General features: G+C 46.5%; 1 protein-coding gene across 5 annotated transcripts in view; it reads right to left on the bottom strand.

Moving 5' to 3' along the window:
• Window positions 1–2126: 2126 nt before the first annotated feature.
• Window positions 2127–23209, bottom strand: part of bahcc1b (BAH domain and coiled-coil containing 1b) — a 99074-nt gene continuing 77991 nt past the window's right edge. For all 5 annotated transcript variants that reach the window (XM_086015682.1, XM_086015684.1, XM_086015685.1 and 2 more), the window contains 17 exons: window positions 20272–20438; window positions 19855–19991; window positions 19514–19618; window positions 16774–16846; window positions 16202–16388; window positions 15949–16110; window positions 13389–13553; window positions 13030–13271; window positions 8115–8298; window positions 7901–8018; window positions 7732–7807; window positions 7490–7598; window positions 7295–7408; window positions 7071–7208; window positions 5155–6551; window positions 4590–4826; window positions 2127–4228 (listed from right to left, as the gene is read on the bottom strand). In XM_086015682.1, the coding sequence (XP_085871808.1) occupies window positions 4019–4228; window positions 4590–4826; window positions 5155–6551; window positions 7071–7208; window positions 7295–7408; window positions 7490–7598; window positions 7732–7807; window positions 7901–8018; window positions 8115–8298; window positions 13030–13271; window positions 13389–13553; window positions 15949–16110; window positions 16202–16388; window positions 16774–16846; window positions 19514–19618; window positions 19855–19991; window positions 20272–20438 (3821 nt within the window). In that variant the 3' untranslated portion in view covers window positions 2127–4018. The remainder of the gene's footprint in view (window positions 4229–4589; window positions 4827–5154; window positions 6552–7070; window positions 7209–7294; window positions 7409–7489; window positions 7599–7731; window positions 7808–7900; window positions 8019–8114; window positions 8299–13029; window positions 13272–13388; window positions 13554–15948; window positions 16111–16201; window positions 16389–16773; window positions 16847–19513; window positions 19619–19854; window positions 19992–20271; window positions 20439–23209) is intronic.

The following is a 23209-nucleotide window of genomic DNA, read 5'->3' as shown; positions in this document are numbered from 1 at the left end:
TGTGTGTGTGCGTGCGCGCGTGCGTGTGCGGTCAGGTTGGCTGGCTGTGGTGTTCCGTATCTCTGTAATAACAAGCTAAATAGCTAAAACACGGTAGACAAAATGGAAAGTAAACACACACATGCCATTGGACAAAAGCATGTGAATGTGTGAGTGATTTTAAACTGTCGCTAAGGATCATTAGCAATGTTTTTTTTGTCCCCCCCCCCCCATGAAAAGAAAAAAAAAATGGTTGAGTCTCTACCTTTACTGAGAAGCAAATACGCTTGTTGAAGGAGAGGCAATGAAATGGATGTTTACGGCCAGCGTTAAAACAACACTGTCCGGCTGTTTTAATGCGGCGGGGTGGGCACACGGCAAGCAGACTGCAATTTGAGGTCAAAGGTCAAGCCTCCATCCAGACATTAATGTTGTAATAAGCCGTGTCGCAAAGGCTTTGGTTACAGTGCCATTAAAAAAATTTTTTTTAAATGTGTGAATATGTCACAGGAAGTCTCAAATAAAATGGGGGTAAATTGGCTCACCTTGTCCCAGGAAATCCACACCCTGTTGGGGATAATCTCAACACTCCTCCCAGTGCCCTGCTTGAACACACAAACACACACACACATTCGTCCAAAAACAAACATATAACACACTGCAGTGCAGGAATGCTTCTCAGTTACATATATTGTGTAAATAAAGGTCTTTGAAAGGAGAAGTAACCTAACCATGTCTGCCCAAATATGGTTAATTTCAAAATTCTGCACAAATCAACACTATCGGCGTGTTCCCACATTCTGTTGCTGGCGATTTGAAGTGTTGAAAATCGATGTGAAAACACATCTATTCACTTTCTTAAACCGCCTGAGAAAGCGTCATACAACTTCGCCTTTTTGCGTTCTCGACGGGAGCCATGCAGCATTATGTCACCTCAAGACTGAAAGTCTGGATGCTTTTTAGACGTGCGAGTGGAAGTGAAGCCTGTTGAAATTAAAAAAATTGTAACAAATCAAGCCATACTCACCATGCTCAAAGGGTGTGGGCGTGTCCGCTGAAACCATCCGTCAATCAAATACGACCTAAAAAAAACGGAAGCTCCGTGGTCAAGCACCTTTGGCGGAGCTTTTTCGAGCGGTGACAATGGTGCGCTCTAAAGCGGGTATGGTCCACTTGCTGGCTGCAAAGCCTGACTTTTTGTTTTTCTCCTTGCCATCCTCGATATTCCGCTTCTGCTGCTTACTCACAGCTGACAATGAGGCGCTCTAAAGCGGCCAACCCAGCAGACTATTGGAAGGTGAGATGCATTTTTGTGTACGGAAGCTAGCCAGGTAATTGCACATTGCAAATTGCACCGGGTACCCGCTAATGCCGACGAAGGCAATCAAGGTCTTATATAACGGGGGGGGGGGGGGGGGGGCACTCATGCTGGAACCCATGTGCATCACTGGGTGCTGTATTAGCCACGCCCCAAAAATCTGAAAAACTAAAATAGTGAAAAATTGTCAACAGTAATAGCTCTCAACGTTTGAGAATGGTGTCAGCAATTATCGTGTACAATATTTGGAAACAAACAATGAATGCTTCAATGCGATTTGAAGGTAATAACACTACAGAACTGTAGGGGGAGCACTGGAGCAAAGATCGCAATTGTCACTCCTGATTTAAGCGAGTTTGAAATCTATGCACGGTGAAAGTTGATATCCCGGCCTTTGTTCGTTTAATGGTCGCGTTCCGTTTTGAGTCTCGTGTAGACCTGACCCACCTGTACAGGCTGCCGGCTGGATACAATTTCGCAACCCCCCCCCCCCGTCGCCACCCCCCCCTGCCATCTATCAACTACAGCTACAGTTTCAAATGGCTTGTTCCTCTCTCAAACAACACCCCCCCCCCCCCAGCCCCACACCATTCTTCCTTCTCATTCTTGCACGCTTTTATCCCGTGGTCCATTTTCCCTCAGCTGACAAATGATCGCCATTGATGAACACAAGGCGCTATTCACAGAGCTCACGCCCATGGGGAAAGGGGAAAAAAAAAAAGCAGCAAAATAAAACATCCCGGATGCTTTTGTTGTTTTTACCTCTTTTCGTAACAACTGTTTTTTTTGTTGTTTTGTTTTTTTAATGAAACACAAAAAGGCAATAAAATTAAGATAAATATTCTTTCTTTTTGTACATATGGAAATACGTAAGAAATACCTCCATAAGAATGAGAGAAATAATACATTTTCCATCTCAACCGTACAAAGCGGGTTCCAGTGGGGAGAAGAAACAAACAAAAACAAACCAAACAAAAAAAAACAAAAAAAAAAACACAATGTTGTCGCTTCCGTCAAAATGGGATGATAAGAAGTGAATCCAGTGTTTATCAGCTTTTTTTTTCTTTTTTTTTCGTTACAAAATGTTCACATCTCGAAAAGTGTTGTCAACATAGTTGTCAAAAGTCAGTCAAAGCCCTACAAAGAAAAAAGGCATTTGTGTTCTCTCCCCTGTACAACCTATACAACAGTCATCACAGGCTTGCATAAACGTAAGACCATGGTGAACCAAGAAAACCGGCGCACGCGCGCGCACACACGCAGACATTTTTGGCAAAGCAGGAATAAAAGTGACAAGAAGCATCATTTGCGATTTGATCCTTTTTTTTTTTTCTTTTTTTTTTTTTTGTCTCTCAACATTGTCCCATTGATTGGCGCTGATTGTCCTTCACAGTCACGTGATGCCATTCTGGTTGTCATAGAGACCTCAAGTGCATCAGCTGGGCAGTGTGCAGACAATGTCGCCGCGACGTCTCTCCGAGGCTGTCATAGCAACACTGAGACGAGAGGAACTCTACTTCAAATACCTCGGTGATTGCAGGGGTCCCGGATTCAGATTTGATTGAACTTTTCTTTTTTTCATTTTTATTATTAATTTTTTTTTAAATCATTCTCATATAATTATCTTGTAATGTGATGGAAGTGTAAACTCACAGGTGCTTTGGTATATTTCTTTTAGACTCCGGATAAATATTTACATAGATAGAAATACAGGCTGAAACAGACCGACTGGATTCTTTCCGGATCAGTGAAAAGCAGAAACTTGGTTTCTTTTCCAGTAAGGTTCCAACAGGAAATGCAACAATCGCAAGTTAGACATGTTCCGACTGCTCTTTCGACAGATTCCACCCATCCCCCCACCCCCCCGACGCGGGGCTTACAACCACACCGGGTGTACATTTTGACCTCAACTGTGATCATGTTCAGTGCATACAAAGAAACGCAATTCAACCTCCACAAAGCCGTCGAAATAAAAAGCATCTTCTCTGCAAAGGAATATCAAAAAAGGGACACGTATCTATGTATAATATTTACATTGTTATACACACACACACGAGGCTACTTAAAGCCATCATTCAGCCAAACACGCCCACACATTTCAAAAAAAGCAATCCGACTACCTGTACATGTGTCTTCGCACCCGAATACAAAAGATGCGAGAGAGGTATTGATGTGTATGGCTTGACAGGAGGAAAACATTTGTATGTGTGTTAAAGTCACGACATCATCTTGGCTTGCAACCAATCAGCTCTTGCGCGCAGTCCAAAATGATGGAGTCTCCATGTTTTTTTTTTTTGTTTTTTTTTGGTCCTGTTTTGGATCTCAACAAAAGGAGAAAAGCAGTATAAGACCTTTCCAACCGTCCAAAACCAGTGTGGCTTACAGGGAGTTTTCCTTCCTCTCCCGCTCTCCGAGTCCGCCTTTGCCTCTGAAAGCAGAGTCGGCCGTAGCGTATCGGAGTTACCGACCTTCAAAGTGCTCGTGTCTGTGGTTCCTGTTCTTTTGTTGCGAGATATTCGGTGAGTCGGGCGGGGAAAACTGACGCCTCCCCATGCTCGAGTTGACGCGGGCTTCCAAGAACTAAGCAGACTCCTTTAAGTGCCCGATACTGCCGGGGTTTTTCTCCCACTGGGATGTATCCCGTTGCCCGCTCGCGTCCGTTATGACGGAGCGTCACGGAAGCGGTCGGCTCGATAGCTTTGGTCGCTCTAGCTGCGGATGCTAGGACACGATAGCCATGCCGTCGGCGCCAATCAGTTGGCCGGTGGTGGGCTCGTACGTGCCGGCCAGGTAGAAAAGATCGTTGGCCGTGGCGCCCGATTTGTACTCGCGGGTCACGTGATCGTATTCGGACCTGCTGAGCACCTGGCAGCGATGCGAAATGGTCTGGACGTCGTTCTCGTCCTCGTGGCTCGACTGGTACAAGGCGTTCTGGGCAGAGAGTCGGTCACAATGTTTTCCTTTGAGAAGGTTTGTAAACAAGCGATCCCCAATCATAGCGCGGCGGGAAATGAAGACTTTTGATACGAAAATAATTTTTGCTTCATCTATCTGTGCCAGAGGCATTTTGTGACAGGCAGAACAATGTGTATTGACTCGCAGCCATTGATACGACAGATGAATACTTTGGTGTTCATGCAGATCCAGATGTCACAACGGGTAAGTCGAATTGTGAGTAAATTGAGAGCAGATCGTTATTTTTTTCAAAAATGAAATGTAACATTTCATGGCTATTTCCGTTCTAAAAAAAAAAACAACCCCAAAAACTCCACTCGTACTCTAAAGTCTTTACCTTGCCGTCGCAGTGTCGCTTCCCCAGGCGAGTCTCCTCCGGGTGGTAGAACCACTTGACCCTGACCACCATGCTGGAGCTCCACGACTCCCACAGGCTCTCCACTCTGCCCACGTAAGGCAGCTGGGGCCGGCCGGGCGACAGGAACACGGCGCAATCGCCGACCCGCACGCTCTCCTTGCCGCGCACGATGGCCTTGTAGAATAGCTTGCGGGCTTTACCCTTCAGACCTCTCCTCTAGGGGCGGAAGGAAAATACGAATAGGCATCTCGGACAGGATATTAAAAGCTCTGATCTGGTGCCTGTGGATATGTTAAGGCGTGCTTAGAGCAAGGAGTCTTTATTTTGTAAATGTAATTCATGGGTGTCTGATCTGATTTACTGGCAAAACTGCTTTAACAAAGACTACTTAAACACTAAGGCGGGCGCGCTCAACTCTTTCGGGTCCAGGAATCCCTTAGAGGGAGGTCTTTTTTTTTTTTTTTTTTTTTTCATGGATCTCCTCATAAGCTTGATGCCAATAGAAAGAGGAAAAAAAAATCTCCTCGAGTGATTATTGTCTTACCTGTGTCGGGTTACCGGACCATTTCCACAGCTGGCGTCCGGACAGTAGTGGAGCTATGCTGGCTTGAGGTTCAGGTGAGGACATCCTCTGCCTTTTGGCTGCCGTCGGGTCCTTGGAGGAAGGTTTAGGGCCACTCGCACCTTGGTGGTGGCTACTGGGAACTCCTTCCTTCCTCTTCAGTTGGGTCTTGGTCGAACTACTGTTTGTTGTCACACTTCCTTTGGACATGTACTCTGTCCTATCCTCCGTCCTGCCTTTTGACCCAGAGTGGGCCACACCAGCCTTGGCCGCATAGGGATGAGCCGGGACTGCGGCTGAAGGCTTGGAGTCGGTTGACTCCGAGCTCAGGTTCTGTCTGTGTTTGTGTTTGTCTTGCTGGAGCAGTGCACGACGCAGGAGAACAGATGAAGACTCTTCATCGGACGAGTAGGAGGAATCGTTGTCCGAGGAACAAAGGGACGAGGAGGATATGGAGCCGGAGGTCGACGAGGACGAGGACGAGGAGGGGAAGCAGACCGAGAGACGGGAGAGAAAGCGGCCGCTGCGGTGCGGCGTGGCCGCTGTGCCCCTTCTGCGCGGCCTGGCCTCTCGACCGCCATCTTCGTCATCCTCGTCCAGCTCGGAGTAAGAACTCGGGCCGTCGCTGTGGTAGTCTAAAGTGTAATCTCCAGTTTGGCCCCCATGGCTGGTAGCTGGTAGATCCTTCTGAAGCGGGGCCTCACCTTTCGAAAGGGAGTCCGGCCGGGCTCCTCGGTTCTCTCTCTCCCTTCCGCCCTTCTTTTCGTCCTTGACCAGCACGGCAGGGTGAATGTATCGGAGCGGCGCGCCCGCAGAGGACAAAGTTCGACCTCCTTTGCTTCCATTTCCCAGTCGAAGCAGGGCCTTGCCATTCTTTGTTTTGGGCGAGGTCACCCCTTCGTGATCAAGCTTCACCAGGAACTGTTTCCTGTCTCGTTCACTAATTGGCTTCTTGCTTCCTGCTGTCACGGTCGTGGCAACAATTGAGGTGCCAGCAGAGATGTCCCGGGGCCCGCAGGAGGACCCTGCGCTTGCATGTCTCGCCGATCCGGAGCTCCCGCCACCACCAAAGGCGGAGTAGCCGTTGGCAATGCTACTAAAAGAGTCGACTGCAAAAGGGGAGCCAAAGATGCCTCGTAGCGGGGTTGTGGGTGCGAGAGAGTGGCAGGCAGGGCGATGAAAAAACCCCATGTCTCGCTCTCGAAATCTCTTCTGGGTCTTACGAGAAGTCCCGTTGAAGAGGAAGAAGTCGACCGGGGGTCTCTTCCTGGGCGCGGACCAGCTCACCGAGGAAGAGCTGCCTTTGGTTCGAGAGTCCGACTCTGATGTTGCTGCGCTGGCAGTCTTAGGCACTGAGTGGATTTTCTTGGGCCTGCCAACTGAGCAAGGTGATGACAGCAGAGAGGAGTTGGAATCAATATGACGTGACAGTTCTTGGGAAGGGACCGAGATGAATAGTGGAAGTACGAGCGCCGGAGAAATTTAATACCATTATCTCCACCGAGCCAGGTGGGTTTCCACATATCCAATACCTGTCTCTACCTGGAGCATTATCGCGATGAGTGACACGCATGTTTCTTACTGACACAAAAAACACTGACGACACCTCCTAAAAATCATGATTAATGCGGTTATCGTGAGCATAAAAGGAATTTTGTTCATATATCTCAATTGACAGCACGCGCCTCTCGGTGTCACGTAATTGCTTGACAGTCAGAAATGTGACCCGAAGGGCTGTCTGTGTCTGTGCGGAATGTACAAACAAAGTTAGACAGGTATGTCTGGAAAATACAAAGACGTGCATCGATTCTTCAGATGAAATGGAAGTAATTTGCTCTCATTTTTGTGGGGAAAAAAAAATACAGTGTTCATAATTGGACTATTTACGATTCTCTCACCTGGTCTCTTCTCTTGGAGTTTCCCCGCTTGTTCCTCATTGGCTGGTTTCTCTGCGGGCGTGTCTTTCTTCTCCTGTGTAGAGCTACGTCGATATCGCCGGCCCGGTGTGATCAGAAGCGCTGGCGATGGTTCCGCACCTGACAAGGAAGCCACGTTAAACGATTGGATTCGATTTTTTTTTTTTTTTTTCGGTACTTCTTCCTGCCCAAAGACGTCTACTCACAGCAGATTTGGTATCCGGGTGGCAAAAGTCTGATGTTGGCCAGCGTAATCCGTCCTCTGTCCCCGTCATCAAACTCCACCATCACGCTTCCCTCCTTCTCTTCACCTGCGCCCCCTGCAGCACCGAGGCAAGAGCACATGAGGATTGTGCATGATTTCTTGCGGGGCGCTATTTGGGGATTTGCGTCACACTCGCCTCGGTGGACATAACCGGGGTAAAGACAACGTGAGCGCTCGCTCCAGTAGGCGCAAACCCGCGTCCCGGCCGTCAGGATGGCCTCAGTCTGGGGCCGCACGTCCAAAACCTTGACCAAAAAAAACAAACAAAAAAACCAACAAATATGTTATTCCAGTGAGAAGAAATATCCCTCTCTAATATTGCACTTTACAAAAACATAGCTAGTCATGCTTTTGTGGGATCACACGACTGCAACTCACAGCTTCTTGTAAGATTTGTTCCAATGAATAGATCCGGGGGCGATTCCCGCGCTCCCCTTCTATGACGACGCTAAATCTAGAGGACACAAAAGGAGGAACGTACATGACGATGCAACCGTTTCGTTGCACCACGCAGTTCGAACGAGTGTTCTGTGCGAGCGCAACTCACATATCGGGCAGGTCCAGAGTTTGGACGAGGGCGGCGTAGAGCAACTCGTCCTCCTTGGAGATCAAAATCTTCAGGCCATCTACTAGCATCTCTTTACTGAGCACACAGTTGGGCAGAGCTGATGTGGAGAAAATGGATGAGGAATGAGACATACTGAGAGAGCGGGAGGGAAATATATATGGAATTTGCGTTGATGTGTCACCGGCGGGCCGACCTGGTATTTTGCAAGGCATTTTGGGAGGAAGGTGCACCGTCGTCTGTTTGCTGCCGTCTTCTTCCTCCTCTTCCTCCTCCTCCTCCTCCTCCTCCCCCTCAGAGAAGCTGCTCTCCTCATCCAGGCGAAAGCCGTCGTCGGCGGTGAAGCTCTGTAGTAGTCGGCTGACCGCGTGACCCTGGGCCTGGAGTTGGAAATAAGACGTTTGACATCGGCGGGTCAGAAAGTCCCACGCACACACATACATAGTTACGATACGTCAACAGCTAGGCGAAAATAATGGCGCTCGGTTTTACTTTGAGTGAATGTGGTGTAAATATTCGCGTCAATTTATTTTTCTTCTGTTCCACTCGTGCTTTTTGTTCCCACCTCTCTTTACGATTCCAATTCAAAGAGCGTAATGCATCTTTCACTTAGGGAGGCTTGGCTATTACTTTTAACGGTGGACGGAAAAGCAGTGATGCAGGAAATGATGTCATAGCACGGCTTCAAAGCACTTACAAAGCATCCAGTCGGATTGGTCCCATGTCAGTCCTATAATGCGCAGAGCGCCCCTGCGGGGAAACGTGCGCGCGCTGCATGTGGATTGCGATGATTAATAATGCGATTCGCTTGCAAATTTGCAGGAAAATGCAATCTATAATTTAAGGTTTCATTAGTTTCAGTCATGTGGAGCTTGCATTGCATGATGCAGGTTTGGTAGCCAATGTTTGTCTAAAGAGTCCTGCTGTACCTAATGTCGTGGCAGGTGAACGCAAAACAAAAAACAAAAAAAAAAAACAGTAACTGAAAGACATGTATTGATCTTGATGATGCGGAAAACGGCAGTTAAAGGAAGCCACCGGAAAAACTTTCTATGTATTTAGACTAACAGTCTGTGGTCAGAAATAAGATTTTAATGGGATTTTTTTTTTTATAGGCAAATAATTTCAACTCAGTTCATTTTGAGATGTGTTTTTAAATACATTATAAAAGGACAACTACCAAGTACTCACTTGTAGAGATATATCGTTAAACTGTTTTTCACCATATCAGTTTTCCTGATTTTTTTGGGGGGCCGTGGCTAAAATGAGGCCCAGTGACACACTTGGGCACCGGTTGAGTGGCTCCTCCCTCTCTCGCTGCTTTAGAGCGCCTCATTGTTGGCTGTGAGTGCACTTCATGCAGAGAAAGGCAGAACAGCAAGAAGGTGTGACGTTTTGTTATTTTAAAAAAGTCAGACTTGCCAGCCAGCCAGCATGTGGACTGCAGCTTTTGAGTTGTCATGTCAGCTTTAGAGTGCCTCATTGTCAGCCATGAGTGTGCGCACATCACAGAGAAGCCAAAGAGGGAGAGAAAAATAATTTTCTTGAAAGCCAGAGTGCAGACAGGAGCTTTGCGCCGACGTGGCTGCTTTAGAGTGCCTTGTTGTCACGTCCGCAATGTGGGTTACTGTATGTAATCATTCAAATGTGGAAAAATGAAAAGAAAATGTAATAACGGACGAGAAGAAGAGATTTATTTTGGCTTAAACCAACCTGATCAAAACAAACCTACATGATGTTGTTGTCTGGAACGACTCACCAAAAGGTCATACCTTAAGCAAAATATTTTTATTTAAACATTCGTATATCAACTGCACTGTAAACAACATATTTACATGCGTAAAGTTCAGATTCCAAGACGACTCGGTGAAGGACCCAAAAACATTTCTCCTCCTTTCATCGACCTGAACGGGCTGGACGATTTCTTGTCTGTCAAGCCTCTCTTGGTGAACGCGGCACACAGCGACGCCATTGAGTCTTTTTCGAGCCGCGGTTGAGCGCAACCGAGTTTTCAATCTGCGTAACCGGCGAAGACTGCCCTCGGCTTCAGCAGATGATATGGGAACCACCGTCCACAGTCTCACTAGTGTCTCTACCTGATCAAACAGAGCACGGAGTACGGCGGTCATTCCTTTCAAAAGCGTGTGCAGCGTCTGCACTTGTGTTGACCTTGGACTTGTTTTGAAACGTGGCCAGTCGGACTCTCAAGTCTTCCACTTTCAGTTCGGCATATCTGCGAACAGCTGCATCGTTTGTACTGGGAGTCAGGAGTGAATTTTCCAGTTCTTTGAATGATTGAAGGCCTGGTTGCGTCAACCTCTGGGTAATTTGTGCATCAGTTGTGTCTAAGACATGGTAGAATTCTCCTAAAAAAAAAAAAAAAAAATCTGCGCCTGATCCAGACTGCGTTTTATGAAGCCTTTGTCTGCGGGGGTGGAACACTTGGCTCTAGTGACAAGCTGCCACACTTGAGCATCCAAGTACTTTCTAGCCATATTCGAAACTCCGTCATATGCCTGACCTCCGAGGCCCGATATTGGCAAATTCAGCCTCAACAGAACATTGGAAATGATCCTGGCAAGGCGTTGACCGGTTATGGAAGCTGCTGCATAAAACCACCAGCAAATTCTCGTCAACGTAACATAGGTTCAACGCCTGAGATGTCCCTCGTTCTATCCATCATAACTGAATACTGCAACACTGGTAAGGATCTCATGTGCAATTTTGCCGATAGTTGACCAACCCATCAACATCTATGCTCTGGGCTTGCCTGTCTGGAAGTATTTTAGAGCAGTGAAAGGCGGAACGCCATCAGCGCCCATGCTAACATGCAGCCAAGTATGCTGTTTGGAACGTCACTATCTGTTTTTGAGCATCTGTTTTTGTTCAACTTTAGAGTCGGGCTGATTTGGTTTTGTTTGTGTCATGATCACGTCCACTTGGTCTCCCTTTGTGTTGCCTCCTGTCTCTGCTTGTCCTGTCCTTGCTTCGTCTGTCTCTATTCCTTCTGTCTGTCCTTCCTCTCGCAGCCTTGTGCTGACGCCTGGGAGATCTTCTCTTGACTGACTAGGGCCTGCCTCACTGTCATCGGGTATTGCCTGCAGGCCAGGAGATTGTGTTAATATTCAAAATCTTACTTTAACTTGTTAAGATTCGACATTAGACAAAAAGATTAAAGCTCTTTGCCTATAGCTTTAGAATGCTTTGATCTTAAAATAAGTCAAGAATATGTTCTATGCAAGCCCGCTAGTTGAAACAAGGCATTTTGATAAATATTGCGTTTGTGGAATAAGAGTTAATCCACCCGGTTTTTAGCCATCTTTGATGGTGGCCATTTTGTCACTTCTGTCGACTGAAAATGACATCGCAGTTGCTCAGAGCCCTGAGCAACTGTGATGTCATTTTCAGCCGACAGCAAGTAACAAAATGGCCGCCCCCTGAGACGGCTAAAAACAAGTGGAATTTGGTGCTTAACTCATATTTCAACAAAGTGGGCCTGCATAGAACATATTCTAGAAGAAAAATGTTTTACATATTGAATATTAGCAATTAGGGTGAATGTGAAGAGGGCCCCGTTCCTAGCGCGTGCGCAGCAGCGCCGACCGCCTGCTTCCGCAGAAACCCAAAGTCTAATTTATTGTTCTCACCTTCAGTAACCCACACCTCAGACACTACCCGTGCACAGACAGGTTTAGGCTAGTCCCTATCCTAAGACAACTGATGAGTGATGATGAAAAGTCACCTTGCCCAACAGGTTGGTGCCTGCATTTCGTCTTTCCACACCGCGCTAAATGTACAGCTTTAGGTTGAATCGTCTACGTACGATCGCATATTTTTTGGGGGTGGCAGACGTTTCGTCACCGGAGGCAACGGGTGCATATCCTCCCACTCTCAGCGCTTGATAGCGCGCGTGTGTGTGCGTGCGCGTGTGTGCGAGTGTGTGTTACATGGGCGTGTTCCAGGTCATGCCCAAAAGATGAGCTATTATGCGCTTTTGACATGCTGTTATGGTGACTCAAGCATTAAAACAAGTGGAGGAGTTATTGGTAGATTGTCAGGGCGTGTAGTTTTTCACAAGCAATCAGGTGAACCTTCCCCCCCCCCCCCCCCCCCCCACTGCTTTTCTTATTCTCTGCACTTGTTTTCATACAGTGATATTAATCTGTCTCCCTTTCACTGGACTAAAACTTTGGCCTGTTTCCTTTGAATGGAACGTAACTACAATTTAGAATTCTTGCTCGTGCATTTATTTCAAAGCTAAGCCTCTGTTGGCAACTCAAAACAGACATGAAATATCTACTTTCAACGGCGCTAGTAATCTCTGGGAACATTTCTTTTCCTCAACACGTCATCATCAAAAGGTACGCCTCTGCCAAAAGAGGCGCCGTATAGATTTTTTTTTTTTTTTATTGTGGTTAAAGTTTACAGCAGTTGTATCGTATGACTTCGGTTCTAGGGTTGGGCAAACCTTTGTGCTTTGGAGCCACTTTCGATTTGTGAAGCGAGGTCGATCATATATCATTAAAAAAACAACAAAAGGATTCTAAAATTGTTCTAAATTGTTTATCTTAATAATAAAAAAAATATTTGCGATTATTATTTAGTATTAGTATTATATATAATTCATTAAGATAATTAATAATCAAGCCATTATTTAATATGATTAAAAATTACATTTTTTTTTTAAAAGATTAATGTGAAATATATTATACATATATAAAATGAATATACAGTAAGATAAATTAAAAAAAAAAATACTTATGAAAGCATGGCTAAATGAAAGCCAGAAATATATCAAATATGATATCATTCATGTAATTGCTCGGTGGGCCAGATTAAAGAACAAAGCAGGTACGTAGCCCACAGGCCAGTTTGCCTTATTTAGATGCATGGGAGAGTCAAAATATTAGAAACACCTCTCAGTATAATCTTGTGCAGTTCTACACCATTATAAAGAACAACCACATTAATAGCTCTTTGACGCTAGTGGCAATCAAAATTGAGAATGATTGTTTTAGCAAGAGGAGATTAGTTTCTCATCATACGGATCCCGCCCCTTCCCAATTGTCCGATAAGAATGAACGGCCAGCGTATAGAACAGCCTCGCTCACCTTTGCCAGATTACTGTGCAGAGCTGCGTCCCTCCTCGTCGCTTCCTTGCAATTCCTGTTATCGTCTCCCGGAGCTCCATGGTTCCCCCGGCCGTCCCCAAAAGTGCAGCTCACCGAAGATGCGGCTGCCCAGTCGGGTAGCGAGGCTCTCCTCGAACCGAGGTGACCTGCATCTTCACTTTTGCAGTTGGCCAGGCACTGCTTCCTGTGGGCCTTTACCTGCTCCGGGGTGGCCGTGTTTGCTGAGGGTGACAAGGACACAAGGAAATGACAGATGAGATTTCCAAAAACAAAATTTGAGGTGTTAAATATCAACCGTGCAGGTGGATTTGACGAAAACTGCGCAGTTAAGATCTCACCTGGAGGTCCTGGTTTCTTCGTGGCGTTTTTCTGGTTTGAGAGGAGCCTTGATGACTGGGCCGAAAACGAGCCGGTGGAGTTGAAGGGAGCGTCTTTGGAGGATGAGCTAATCCTGATGTCACCGGCTCCCTCATCACTGTTGCAGCTGCAGTCGTCCTCATCCTCTGCGGAAGCGCAACATCAATAGGATCAGTCGCATAAGGCTTGAATGATCTGAATGCAAACACCATTAACTACGTCCGGGGACTTGCTTGACAGAACGTATCGACGACCGACTTTCAATATTCCTTTAGCGCCCGCGCGCTGAAAAACTTCCATATTAGTAAGTACGCTCGGCGGACACACACCACGCACGGCGAAGCTTTAAAGGGAGCCACCAGAAGAGGAAGTCAACCCAAACACATTTTTTTTTCCCCCAGGATATGTTCTATGCAGGCCTACTAGTTGAAACAAGGCATTCTGATTAATTTTGTGTTTGAGGAATATAAATTAAGCAGCAAAATCCACCCGTTTTTAGCCATCTCAGGGGGGCGGCCATTTTGTCACGTCTGTCGACTGAAAATGACATCAAAGTTGCTCAGGGCTCAGATAATGACCAATCACAGCTCACCTGTGACAGACGTGACAAAATGGCCGCACCCTGAGATGGCTAATAACGGGTGGATTTCTTATATTCCACAAACATAATATTAATCAGAACGCCTTGTTTCAACTAGTGGGCCTGCAGAGAACATATTGTGGAAAAAATATATATTTGGGTTGCCTTCCCCTTTACGGGAATGTGATAAATACTTCCATATACGTCTTGAATGGGCTGAACATTTCAAAGTTGGCATGGTTTGAAGCACTTGACAAATGTGGAAGGAGGGGGGGGAAATAATTCAAATCTCTTAATTATGAATATTTTTAAAAAGTTGGGATTGGCTATTAGCTTTTGGACAGGCATTCCCATCTTCACAGAATTTGTTACACAGCTCTCGTACTGGCTCTCATTAGATTGTATGGATGTACCTAATGTTGCATACTGTCAGTATGGCAGCACCGCTGAAGGTATTAAAGTGGAACAGCTCCCGGGACGCTTGGATCCTAATATTGGCGCCTTCTGGCACTGCAGCGCTGCGACGGCAAACCAATTCGGACACGTTCACATATGCCGACCTTGATTTACACGCGGGCGGGCGCGCTCGCGTCTGATAGTTATTGGCAGCTGCGTGTCACCGGCTTCAAGGGTCGTGTCGAGCGTCGACACATCCCCGACACACTTGTCACTCACGCCGCCGCCTTCGACACTCGGACTCAGCCACGCACGCACACACACATACACACTCGCTCAGCCATTATATGCCAGTGTCATCAAAAGGCCGCAAGGTCAAACACTTTCTTCCCGAAAGTTTTGTATCCTGCATGGTAAAAAAAAAAACAAAAAAAAAAAGCGAGAAGAAAAAAAAGGCTCCCGAGTGCACAAGAGGAATTTGTCCCCCTTCGGTTCACGGGCCCCACGAGGAGGGAATCCTCTCTCTAAGCCGCGGGGGTGAAGAGGAGCGACGAGGACACGGGTGCGACATTCTGAACAGGGCCAGAACGAGATCGTGTTACCGTACAGTGTCGGGGGGCCTCGGGGTGCCGGCGGATGGGGGCGGGAGGCTTTGGGCGACAAGCGGGGAGCGGCGGCGCATGCCCTCGGCAAGTAAGTCGTTAACGGTTTTAACGCTGTGACAGAAGAGCTGCGAAGTGAGAAGAGGCCACTAATGACGGGAGACATTTCACTCACGGATGCGCCATGTGCCAACGAGGACCCGACACGCACTCGGGATGAAATTCCACAAGCGCCTGGCTGCTGATGTCTTCGCTGTAATCCAACTCAACTATTTACAGACAACTATAGGTACTAAAAAAAAAAAAAAAAGTTACTTCAAAGTGTCCGTTTTAGGTTACCTGCCCAGGTAACCTCAAAAGGACTATGAGTAGCCCGCGGGCCTAGGGCTGTGCAATTAAGCCAAATTCAATTACAATTACCACTATTACACTCCACCATTACAAAATCGGCATAATCGTAGAAAACGATTATTAATATGTATTTATATCCAAGGAAAGCAAACTTGATTTTTTTATTTTATAATAACTAATTTTATAAATTTTGTTAGGAGCTTATGTAATTATAGTGTGTCAAAGAAATGTATTCGTCTTTATATTTCTTTTTTATTTTATTCAAATGATAGTTTGTATAATCGCGATTTCAGTTTTTACCAAAATAAATCGTGATTATTATTTCTTTTTTTTCCTTGTAATCGAGCAGCCCTATGTGGGCCCGTTCTAAAAATAGCTCATCAGTGACGTGATATTGCAATTTTCTAGGAATGTCGTAGAAGTGATCTGCAGTGATACTTTTGAAAATATAAACATTGGCATCGACATATAGAAATAAAGGGTTGCATATCGTCGCTGTCCTGTGAAAAACAGTTGTGTCCATTTTTTTCCCCCCCATTTTCAAAAATTGAAAATCCTCAAAAATTTCAAACAAAGGAAAACGGGTCATTCGAGCAAAGTCGCTCTACTCACCATGTGCCGAACTCTCGCTGTCACTCCTTTCCCTGACTTCCTGCTTCTCAGAGGCTCGGTTTGAGCTCGGCGCTTGGTTTGGGTCGGCGCTCATCAAGGCCTTGGGTTTCCGGCCCCTTTTCCGCTTCACGGTCTGACTGGCCTCCCATTCCTGTTGCGAGTCTTGAGAAAAGAGCAGCAGCGGGACGTTAGCGCCTCTGCTAGAAAATCCTTTCTTTGGGTGCTTGCTGATGAAGTCCACGCAGCCACCCACCTGCTCCTCCGTGTCCGCAGCGACTCTTTGGCCCCTCTTCCGCTCCAGCGGCGGCTCGGCAGTGCGGGGCGGCCGCCGAGGGGGCGGCGCGCCGGGCTGCGGCCTTCTGCTTCAGCTGGTTGACCCGTCTGGCCAGCCGGGAACTCAGGGCGCCGGGCCGACCTCTGTGCTTGCAGCTCGCTTTCAACTGTGGAAGCCGGGCTTCTTATTGAGCATTTTTTTTGCCATTTGAGTTTGGCATTTTTCATTGCAGTTCCTTTTTATTTAGTTTTGACTTTTGTTCTTCCAAGTTGTTTTGTTAGCAACGTGAGACGATATCGTCATTATTTGCGTATATCTTTTGCGTTTTTTTTTTCTTTCAATAAAGAAAAATTGGATTGAATCACTATCCGCTGATTGCCATGACTACATATCATATTTGGACTCGGCGACAGCTTTTTATTTATTTTTTATTTTTTTTAGCTGCATTAACAGACCATTTCTGAGGTAATTGCCATGTTGAGTTGACGAATATCCACCCACTAATGGAAATGTAGCAGCAGAAAATGGACGTCCGTGTCTGTGGGACTGACCTGTGAGGCGCTGAGGCTGCTGAAGTCATGCTTCTTCTTGACTCTTTCTTCATCCTGTAAATTAACACCAGCCCTGGAAAAACACACCAGAGGGAATATATAGAGAAAAGGTGTGATTTATTAAAAAAAATAAATAATTTTTTTTTTTTTTTAATCACACGATTGCATGTGTACACCCGTCATTCCCGTCACTGTTACGTTATCCACTCTCCGTTTCCTCTCAATCGACCCTGTCTCATAACTTGGATGAGGCAAAATATTCTACTGAGTCACCACATTAAAAGGGTGATGATGATGATGATGATGATGATGATGGTGTGTGTGTGAGAGGAGGATGGTTGGCAGAGGAGGGACCAGGCGAGATGAAGCAGTCTCCAGGGAGTCTGTCCGTTGACCGGAGCTTCGGGGCGCGATCAATAAACACTAACATCTATTGAACACTACACCGCGGTGCCTCCGCCCCCGCCCGCCTCTCTTGCCGGGTCCTTCCTTCATTGTATGCTGGCGCTTTCACGCGCGCGCACACACGCACGCACGTGCGCGCGGCGTTAGCAGCTGCTGTCTGAGGCATGGGAATCTTATATTCCCACAGAGGGAAGCGCCGGCCCTCAGCATCAAGTCAGCCCAGTTATGAGAAATTTTAATGCCGCAGCACACAAGTGTTTGGAAAGCAGTTTGTGCACAAAGCTTGACCTCGGCCCTTAGCAACAACTTCTGGCGTGAAGCGGAACGCTGACACGCGGGGCTCAGTGCACAAGGGTTCTCAAACTTTTTTGGGTCCAGGTACCCCTTAGAGAGACCCCCCCCCCCCCCCAATTAAAGGTAACAAATGTGCAGCCTTAAACGCCTTGGGAATGATTTCTTTTTGAACGTTGCAGCCTAAATATTCATGACAAGCTTAATAGGAATGTACGTAACCATATTCAATTTGATTTTTATCCATAATCCCGAGCTGATGTGCTCCCACTAACAACGCGGCTGCAAACAAAGAGGAGCTAGATTACAAAATCACTGTCGGTGTTGCCAACTTGTTGCCATTCGAGACAAGTTTGCCAAAAAGCGACTATTGACTTTTAATTCCTGCTATGAAACCGAGTGTATGACAAGAAAGGAGCCCGGTGAACGGCAATCACGGGAGTCGATCGTGCTAAACATTGTCACAAAGACATGTCAATTTACACGTTGCAAAAACGCGGGTGACTTATCGACATAGCGGACATTTTTGACCTGAGGTATGTGCAAACAGTTAGCACAACCTTAAGGTACGGCGTAGTCATTTTTGAGTATGGTTGGTTTCATGGCATGTGCCATTTTCGTGGATCAAACTGGCAGCCCTTTGCATTCGCACTTCTCAACATCAGCAACGCGCAACGAGTGACATCGTGAAGAGGGCCCGCCAGTTGTTGAATATTTCCTCACATGCGCATTAAACAGAATTTTGCCGGCAAATTGCCCCGCGCAAACGCGCAGGAGCATTTCGCTCCTTCCCTCCATGGCTTCATCATCACGGCGCTACCAACAAGAGGAAAGCATACACAAATTGCTTATTAATAACAAAGGAAACGCTGTTCAGGCACGTAGCAGGCAGCTTTAGCAATTAAACTCTGCTTGAGCACGTGCGCGAGAATTGCATAGGCATGTGTGAGTAAAGCCTTTCATTGGCATTCCCATTAGCGTTTCTAATAATGGTAACCGTGACAAACCTTGAGTTTCTCTAATCATTTTATCTAGGCGAGGGGGGCACATGCCAGCAAAGGTGGGGCGGCATGAGAAAACACATTCATCATTAAGTGGGGTGGAATACTGAGGGCGTGTTTGTAGTGTGCGCGCGCGCGCGCGCACGTATGAATGCGTGTTAGCGCCAATACGCGCGTGCCAAGTCATGTGCGATGGTGTGCTGCAGTGGGCGCGGCTGGCGTCGAGTCGTTTATCACTGTAATAACTGTACATCGGGACTTTGCCCGGCTATATTAATGCATGCTAATGGTTCACTGGGAAGCAGGACATAATCAATGCGAGTGATAGATATGATTAAAAGTGATTAACGATGACTAATGAAGGGCCTCATCGCCTTCACCGGGACTCCTCTTTTAAAAATCCTGCCGAGCACATAAAGTAAACCCCCGTTTCGAGTTCCCCCACGCTGAGCTTAAGGCGAACAAACGGCGCAAAATGACGTTGACATGCTAACAGCTGGCATCGGCAGTCACGTTTTTTCGAACCCTTAAAGCAACACAAATTCGAACACAAACAGTGGAGTGACCCAAGACAGACAAAACAACAATGCTCACAGGGATATATTCTTTATCCTCTGCGAAGAATTATTGCATTCTTATTTTATTATTCAAAATCAAATTGTGTTCTTTTTTTTTTTTAAGGAGGCTAGAACAGATTAATGGCATTTCTATTCATTTCGATGTGGTAAGGTGGTTTGAAATAAGAGTGTGACTGTACTTCCTTGCCACCAACATGCCACCAAACGGCGCCAAAGGATGAACCGCAACATAGCGGGGGAAGACTAACTCCCAACGTATGAGCGCGCGCGCGCGTGTGTGCAAGCAGCGCCTTCCAGCGCCCAATCAAGCAAATCATCAGCTATAGGCGCGTTGAAATCAATTCATTTGAACAAGTAGAACTTCTTGACAAATCAAGCGCGCCTTTCACTAAAAAACACAAACACAAATCAGCCCCAGCTCGCCAATCAGGCTGATTGCGCGGGCGCCACGTCGCAGGACCTCACCTGAGTCTTTTGGAGGAGTCTGGAGCCGGCGCGCCGGGGGTGGACTTGCGCTTGCGGGGCCGTCCCGGCCCCCTGCGGGCAGGGCTGCGAGACGTCTCCTCTTTCCTGCAGAGAGGAAGGCAAAAGATGAGAGATTAAACGAGCAGAGCGGGACGATTACAGGGGGAACTTGTACTGGCTGCAGGTCAAACTGTGTTGAGGTACGAGCAGGGAGAGGGCATCGTGGATCAGGAGGATGCAGCATGACGGCGCCATTGTGGATGTTGAAATGCACAGCAGTGCAAAAGGTGCGCGTGCGTACGTGTGTGTGTGTGTGTGTGTGCGTGCGTGCGCGCGCTTACTGGTGGTCGTGTTTCCTCTGAAGCTTGGCCAATTCTCTCTGTTTCTCTTTGTAGCGGCGCTGTAGCTCAGCCAGCTGGACACGCATGGCCAGCTCCTCCCCTCCCATCGTCTCCATGGAGCCCTTCACCGGACACACCTGACAACACATGCGCGCACACACAAAGCAGGGGAATTTTAAGGCAGAACACAAAATGAGCTCAAAAGTCGGGCGAGTGGCCGGGCTGAAAGATTTTTGAAAAATGACGTGTGAGTTCTTCCCCTCAATATTGCGATTTCATATATTATTATTTTTTTCAAGGTCCTCTTCCCATTTTATTTTTAACAAACACACCCAACAAATAAACAGACATGCCGATTGGTACCCTGGACCCCAAAAGTGTGCGGCAGACCCTAAACACATTCAAGCAAAACCTCACCGGCTCATGACGAGGCGCCCAGCTGCACTTGCGGCGCAAATTCAGCCTTTCCCTAATTTGACATCCTTGCTCGGCTCCGCCGCGGGGTGCCCCTCCCCCCATCTCCAAGGCCCGGGCGGCCGCCAGCGTTGCCAGACTGTGCAGGTCAAAGGTCAGCATGCGCTCACCTGCGGAGAGACGGATGGCGGACGGAGGGGAGGGGGGGTTTTAAGATTGTTACATCGCTTCGGTGACACGACGGCTGACGGCGTTCTACAACATGTTGCGCGCGGCCAGCTGATTTATTTTGCTGGCGCCGTAGCCGTGCCTCGAAGAGTGGTGATGTTTATGATATTAGCCGTGTAGTTTATTTGATGTATACTGCTGTTCCCGCATAATCGCGCACACAAACAACACGTGCGCGCACGCTCGCGTCGGGGGTGGGGGGTGGGGGGGGGGGGGGTGGGTGGATATGTATAGGGAGCAATCACGACATTTGTCAATGTCATTAGCTCTGTCATTGTCACAGCGCCAGCACGTGAAACGGAATATTCATGCGACCGTCCACACACACACCTATAAAAATGAAATACACACACACGCACGTACAGTAGTTTTGCTGAGCCGTGCAGACGTGCCAACTGCATGCGAGTGCAGAGGAGGACTGAAGAGGAGAGCAGCAGACGTGAGGGAGGGGGTGGGGGGGGGGGGGGTTCGTGTGGAGAACGGAGGGAGGGGAAGCAATAAGAGGTAAAGTGTTTATTGAGCTATCTATTTATTCTCCCACATCTCCTCATTATGGACATGGACAGAAGCCAATTTCGCCTTTGGAGGAGCCCAAAGTGGAGAATCACGGACTCTTCTACACGGGAGAGGAGACATGAGATGCCGTATAGTACGGAGATACTAATGCCTGGTATGAAGCCAATGTTTCAAACCGACAAACCATACTTTTATTTGTCTTGCTTTTTAAAGGCCACTTTTTAAGCTGTGTGTTCAATTGACTTTTTTTCAGATTTTTTTTTTTTTTGGGCCACAAAAGCACTATATCTTGCGAGAATTTCAAGTTGGAAGTTAGGAAGGCGTAGAGTCCCTATAGAACAAAAATAAATGTGTCTTCTATTTTTGACAAATCACAGAGAAGGGTTGTGTTAACAACCCAGCAAAATTCAAAAGATTACTACACACACAAAAAAAAAAAAAATCACCAAGTATATCAAACATGTATAATATACTTTGCAGTGCCTCATTCCTGCATTATTTCTTTGATGAAATCCTACTAATTAATCGATAAACCACCGTCTTTTAATAAGGGGAAAAACTGTGAAAAAAAACCCATTTGTCTACTTATCATAAGAGCACTTAATGAGTCGAATTTTAATAAAAAAGAAATAGGAAGGAAGGAAAACAAAAACCCTCCTGATACAAAAGCCCCTGCATGTGTGCCAATAAAAGAAACGGTGCTAATTTATACAGAGGAGAAGGTATCTTGATTCCGCCGCTATCTGTAATTGCGATCTGCAGCCAACGTCGGCGATATTCTTCCGCACCAAGGAGCAGTGTGAATGCATCTGCCCGGAATCGCTTTCATCTCCCAAGCACAGTTGCGATGACAAAAATTGCCATCAGCAGTATTAATAACATTCCGCGCGGGGAAGCCAGCGCAGATTTTTAAAATAAATGCGCTGTGATCTGACAAACGTTTTGCAAGCCGTGACAAGACTTATTGATTTCACACCTATTATTACACATGCATGTGAAATGTGCGTCGTGCACACTTGTAAACAATGCGCACGCTCTGGAGCTTGTCGCACGCGTGTACGAAAGTGACTTATGATTTTTTTACACGTATTAATCCCGTCAACAAAACGAGGGATTTATGGACGAGATTACAATGGTTTGATAATAAAAAAATAAAAAAAATAATTTAAAAAAAGAGAGGTGGTGAGAGGTACAAAAAAAAAAAAGAGTGAAGCGGAGAGGCGGGAAACAGCCTTGTGGGGAGACACAGAGTCTGATGGAAGAGAGCGGGGGATTCATCTGGGATTACTTAACAGCTTATATACACACGCACGCACGCACGCTGACACACGCGAGCTCGCAAACGCACGCGCTGGCAAAAATAAAAACACTTTCTCTCAGAGGGACACGAGGAAAATAGGAGCGCTTACAGGAGAAGTGTTTAAAAGGAAAAGGGTCTAATTAGCAAAGCAAGACGCCAGAGCCTGGGGGACACGATGGTGTGTGTGTGTGTGTGTGTGCGCGCGTGTTTGCGCGCGTGCGTAGGTTCATTTCCAGAGGTGCGTAGAGTGGCGACAAATTGGATTGGTTACCTTCGAACAATATGACTCAAGTAAGTACAAAATGTGACCTGACTGCCTCCGTTTGATTGGGCAAATGAAGTCAAAAAGACACCAGCGTCTACATTCATCTTCTGCCTTTGAAATGAATGGTTGTTCCAAAAAAAAAAAAAAAAAAAAAAAACGTACATTTTTGTATTTAATGAGGAAAATGGCACTCTAATATTGTGCTTTATATAAAAAGAGTGCTAAGCTAATTAAATAGAATGTAAAGCATTAAAAAGTTTGTGCATCGTGATTTAATGCTGCAATCCAATGTGCTGCTCCTTCTAGTCTGCCATGGCCACTGGGAGGCAGCACTGCACAATGCGGTCATGTACACGAAGAAGAATAAACTTCTTCTCCTCAGTAAGTTGCTGTAATATGTCTTTTTTAATAGAAGATAAAGAATGTATGCATGTGAGCATAAGTCATTGGGATCTTCGCATTAAGCTAGTGGGCTATTCTTAAAAAAATGTAGTTCGGCTTTGAATATACAATGTGTGTTTCTCCTTGTTTTACGTTTGGTTTGGCAGTCAACCGCAACTGCTGCTTAACGTGAAGTGAGTTGAACTGAGTTGACCGTTGACAGTGTGAGAGGTAAGAAACGTAAAAACGGA

Source organism: Filicampus tigris, chromosome 19 (genome assembly GCF_054856515.1).
Source record: "Filicampus tigris isolate MCC_2025a chromosome 19, RoL_Ftig_1.0, whole genome shotgun sequence".
In the NCBI taxonomy this organism is placed as follows: domain Eukaryota; kingdom Metazoa; phylum Chordata; class Actinopteri; order Syngnathiformes; family Syngnathidae; genus Filicampus; species Filicampus tigris.
Note: the sequence above shows the minus strand (reverse complement) of the source record. Positions and strands in the feature narration are given on the sequence as shown.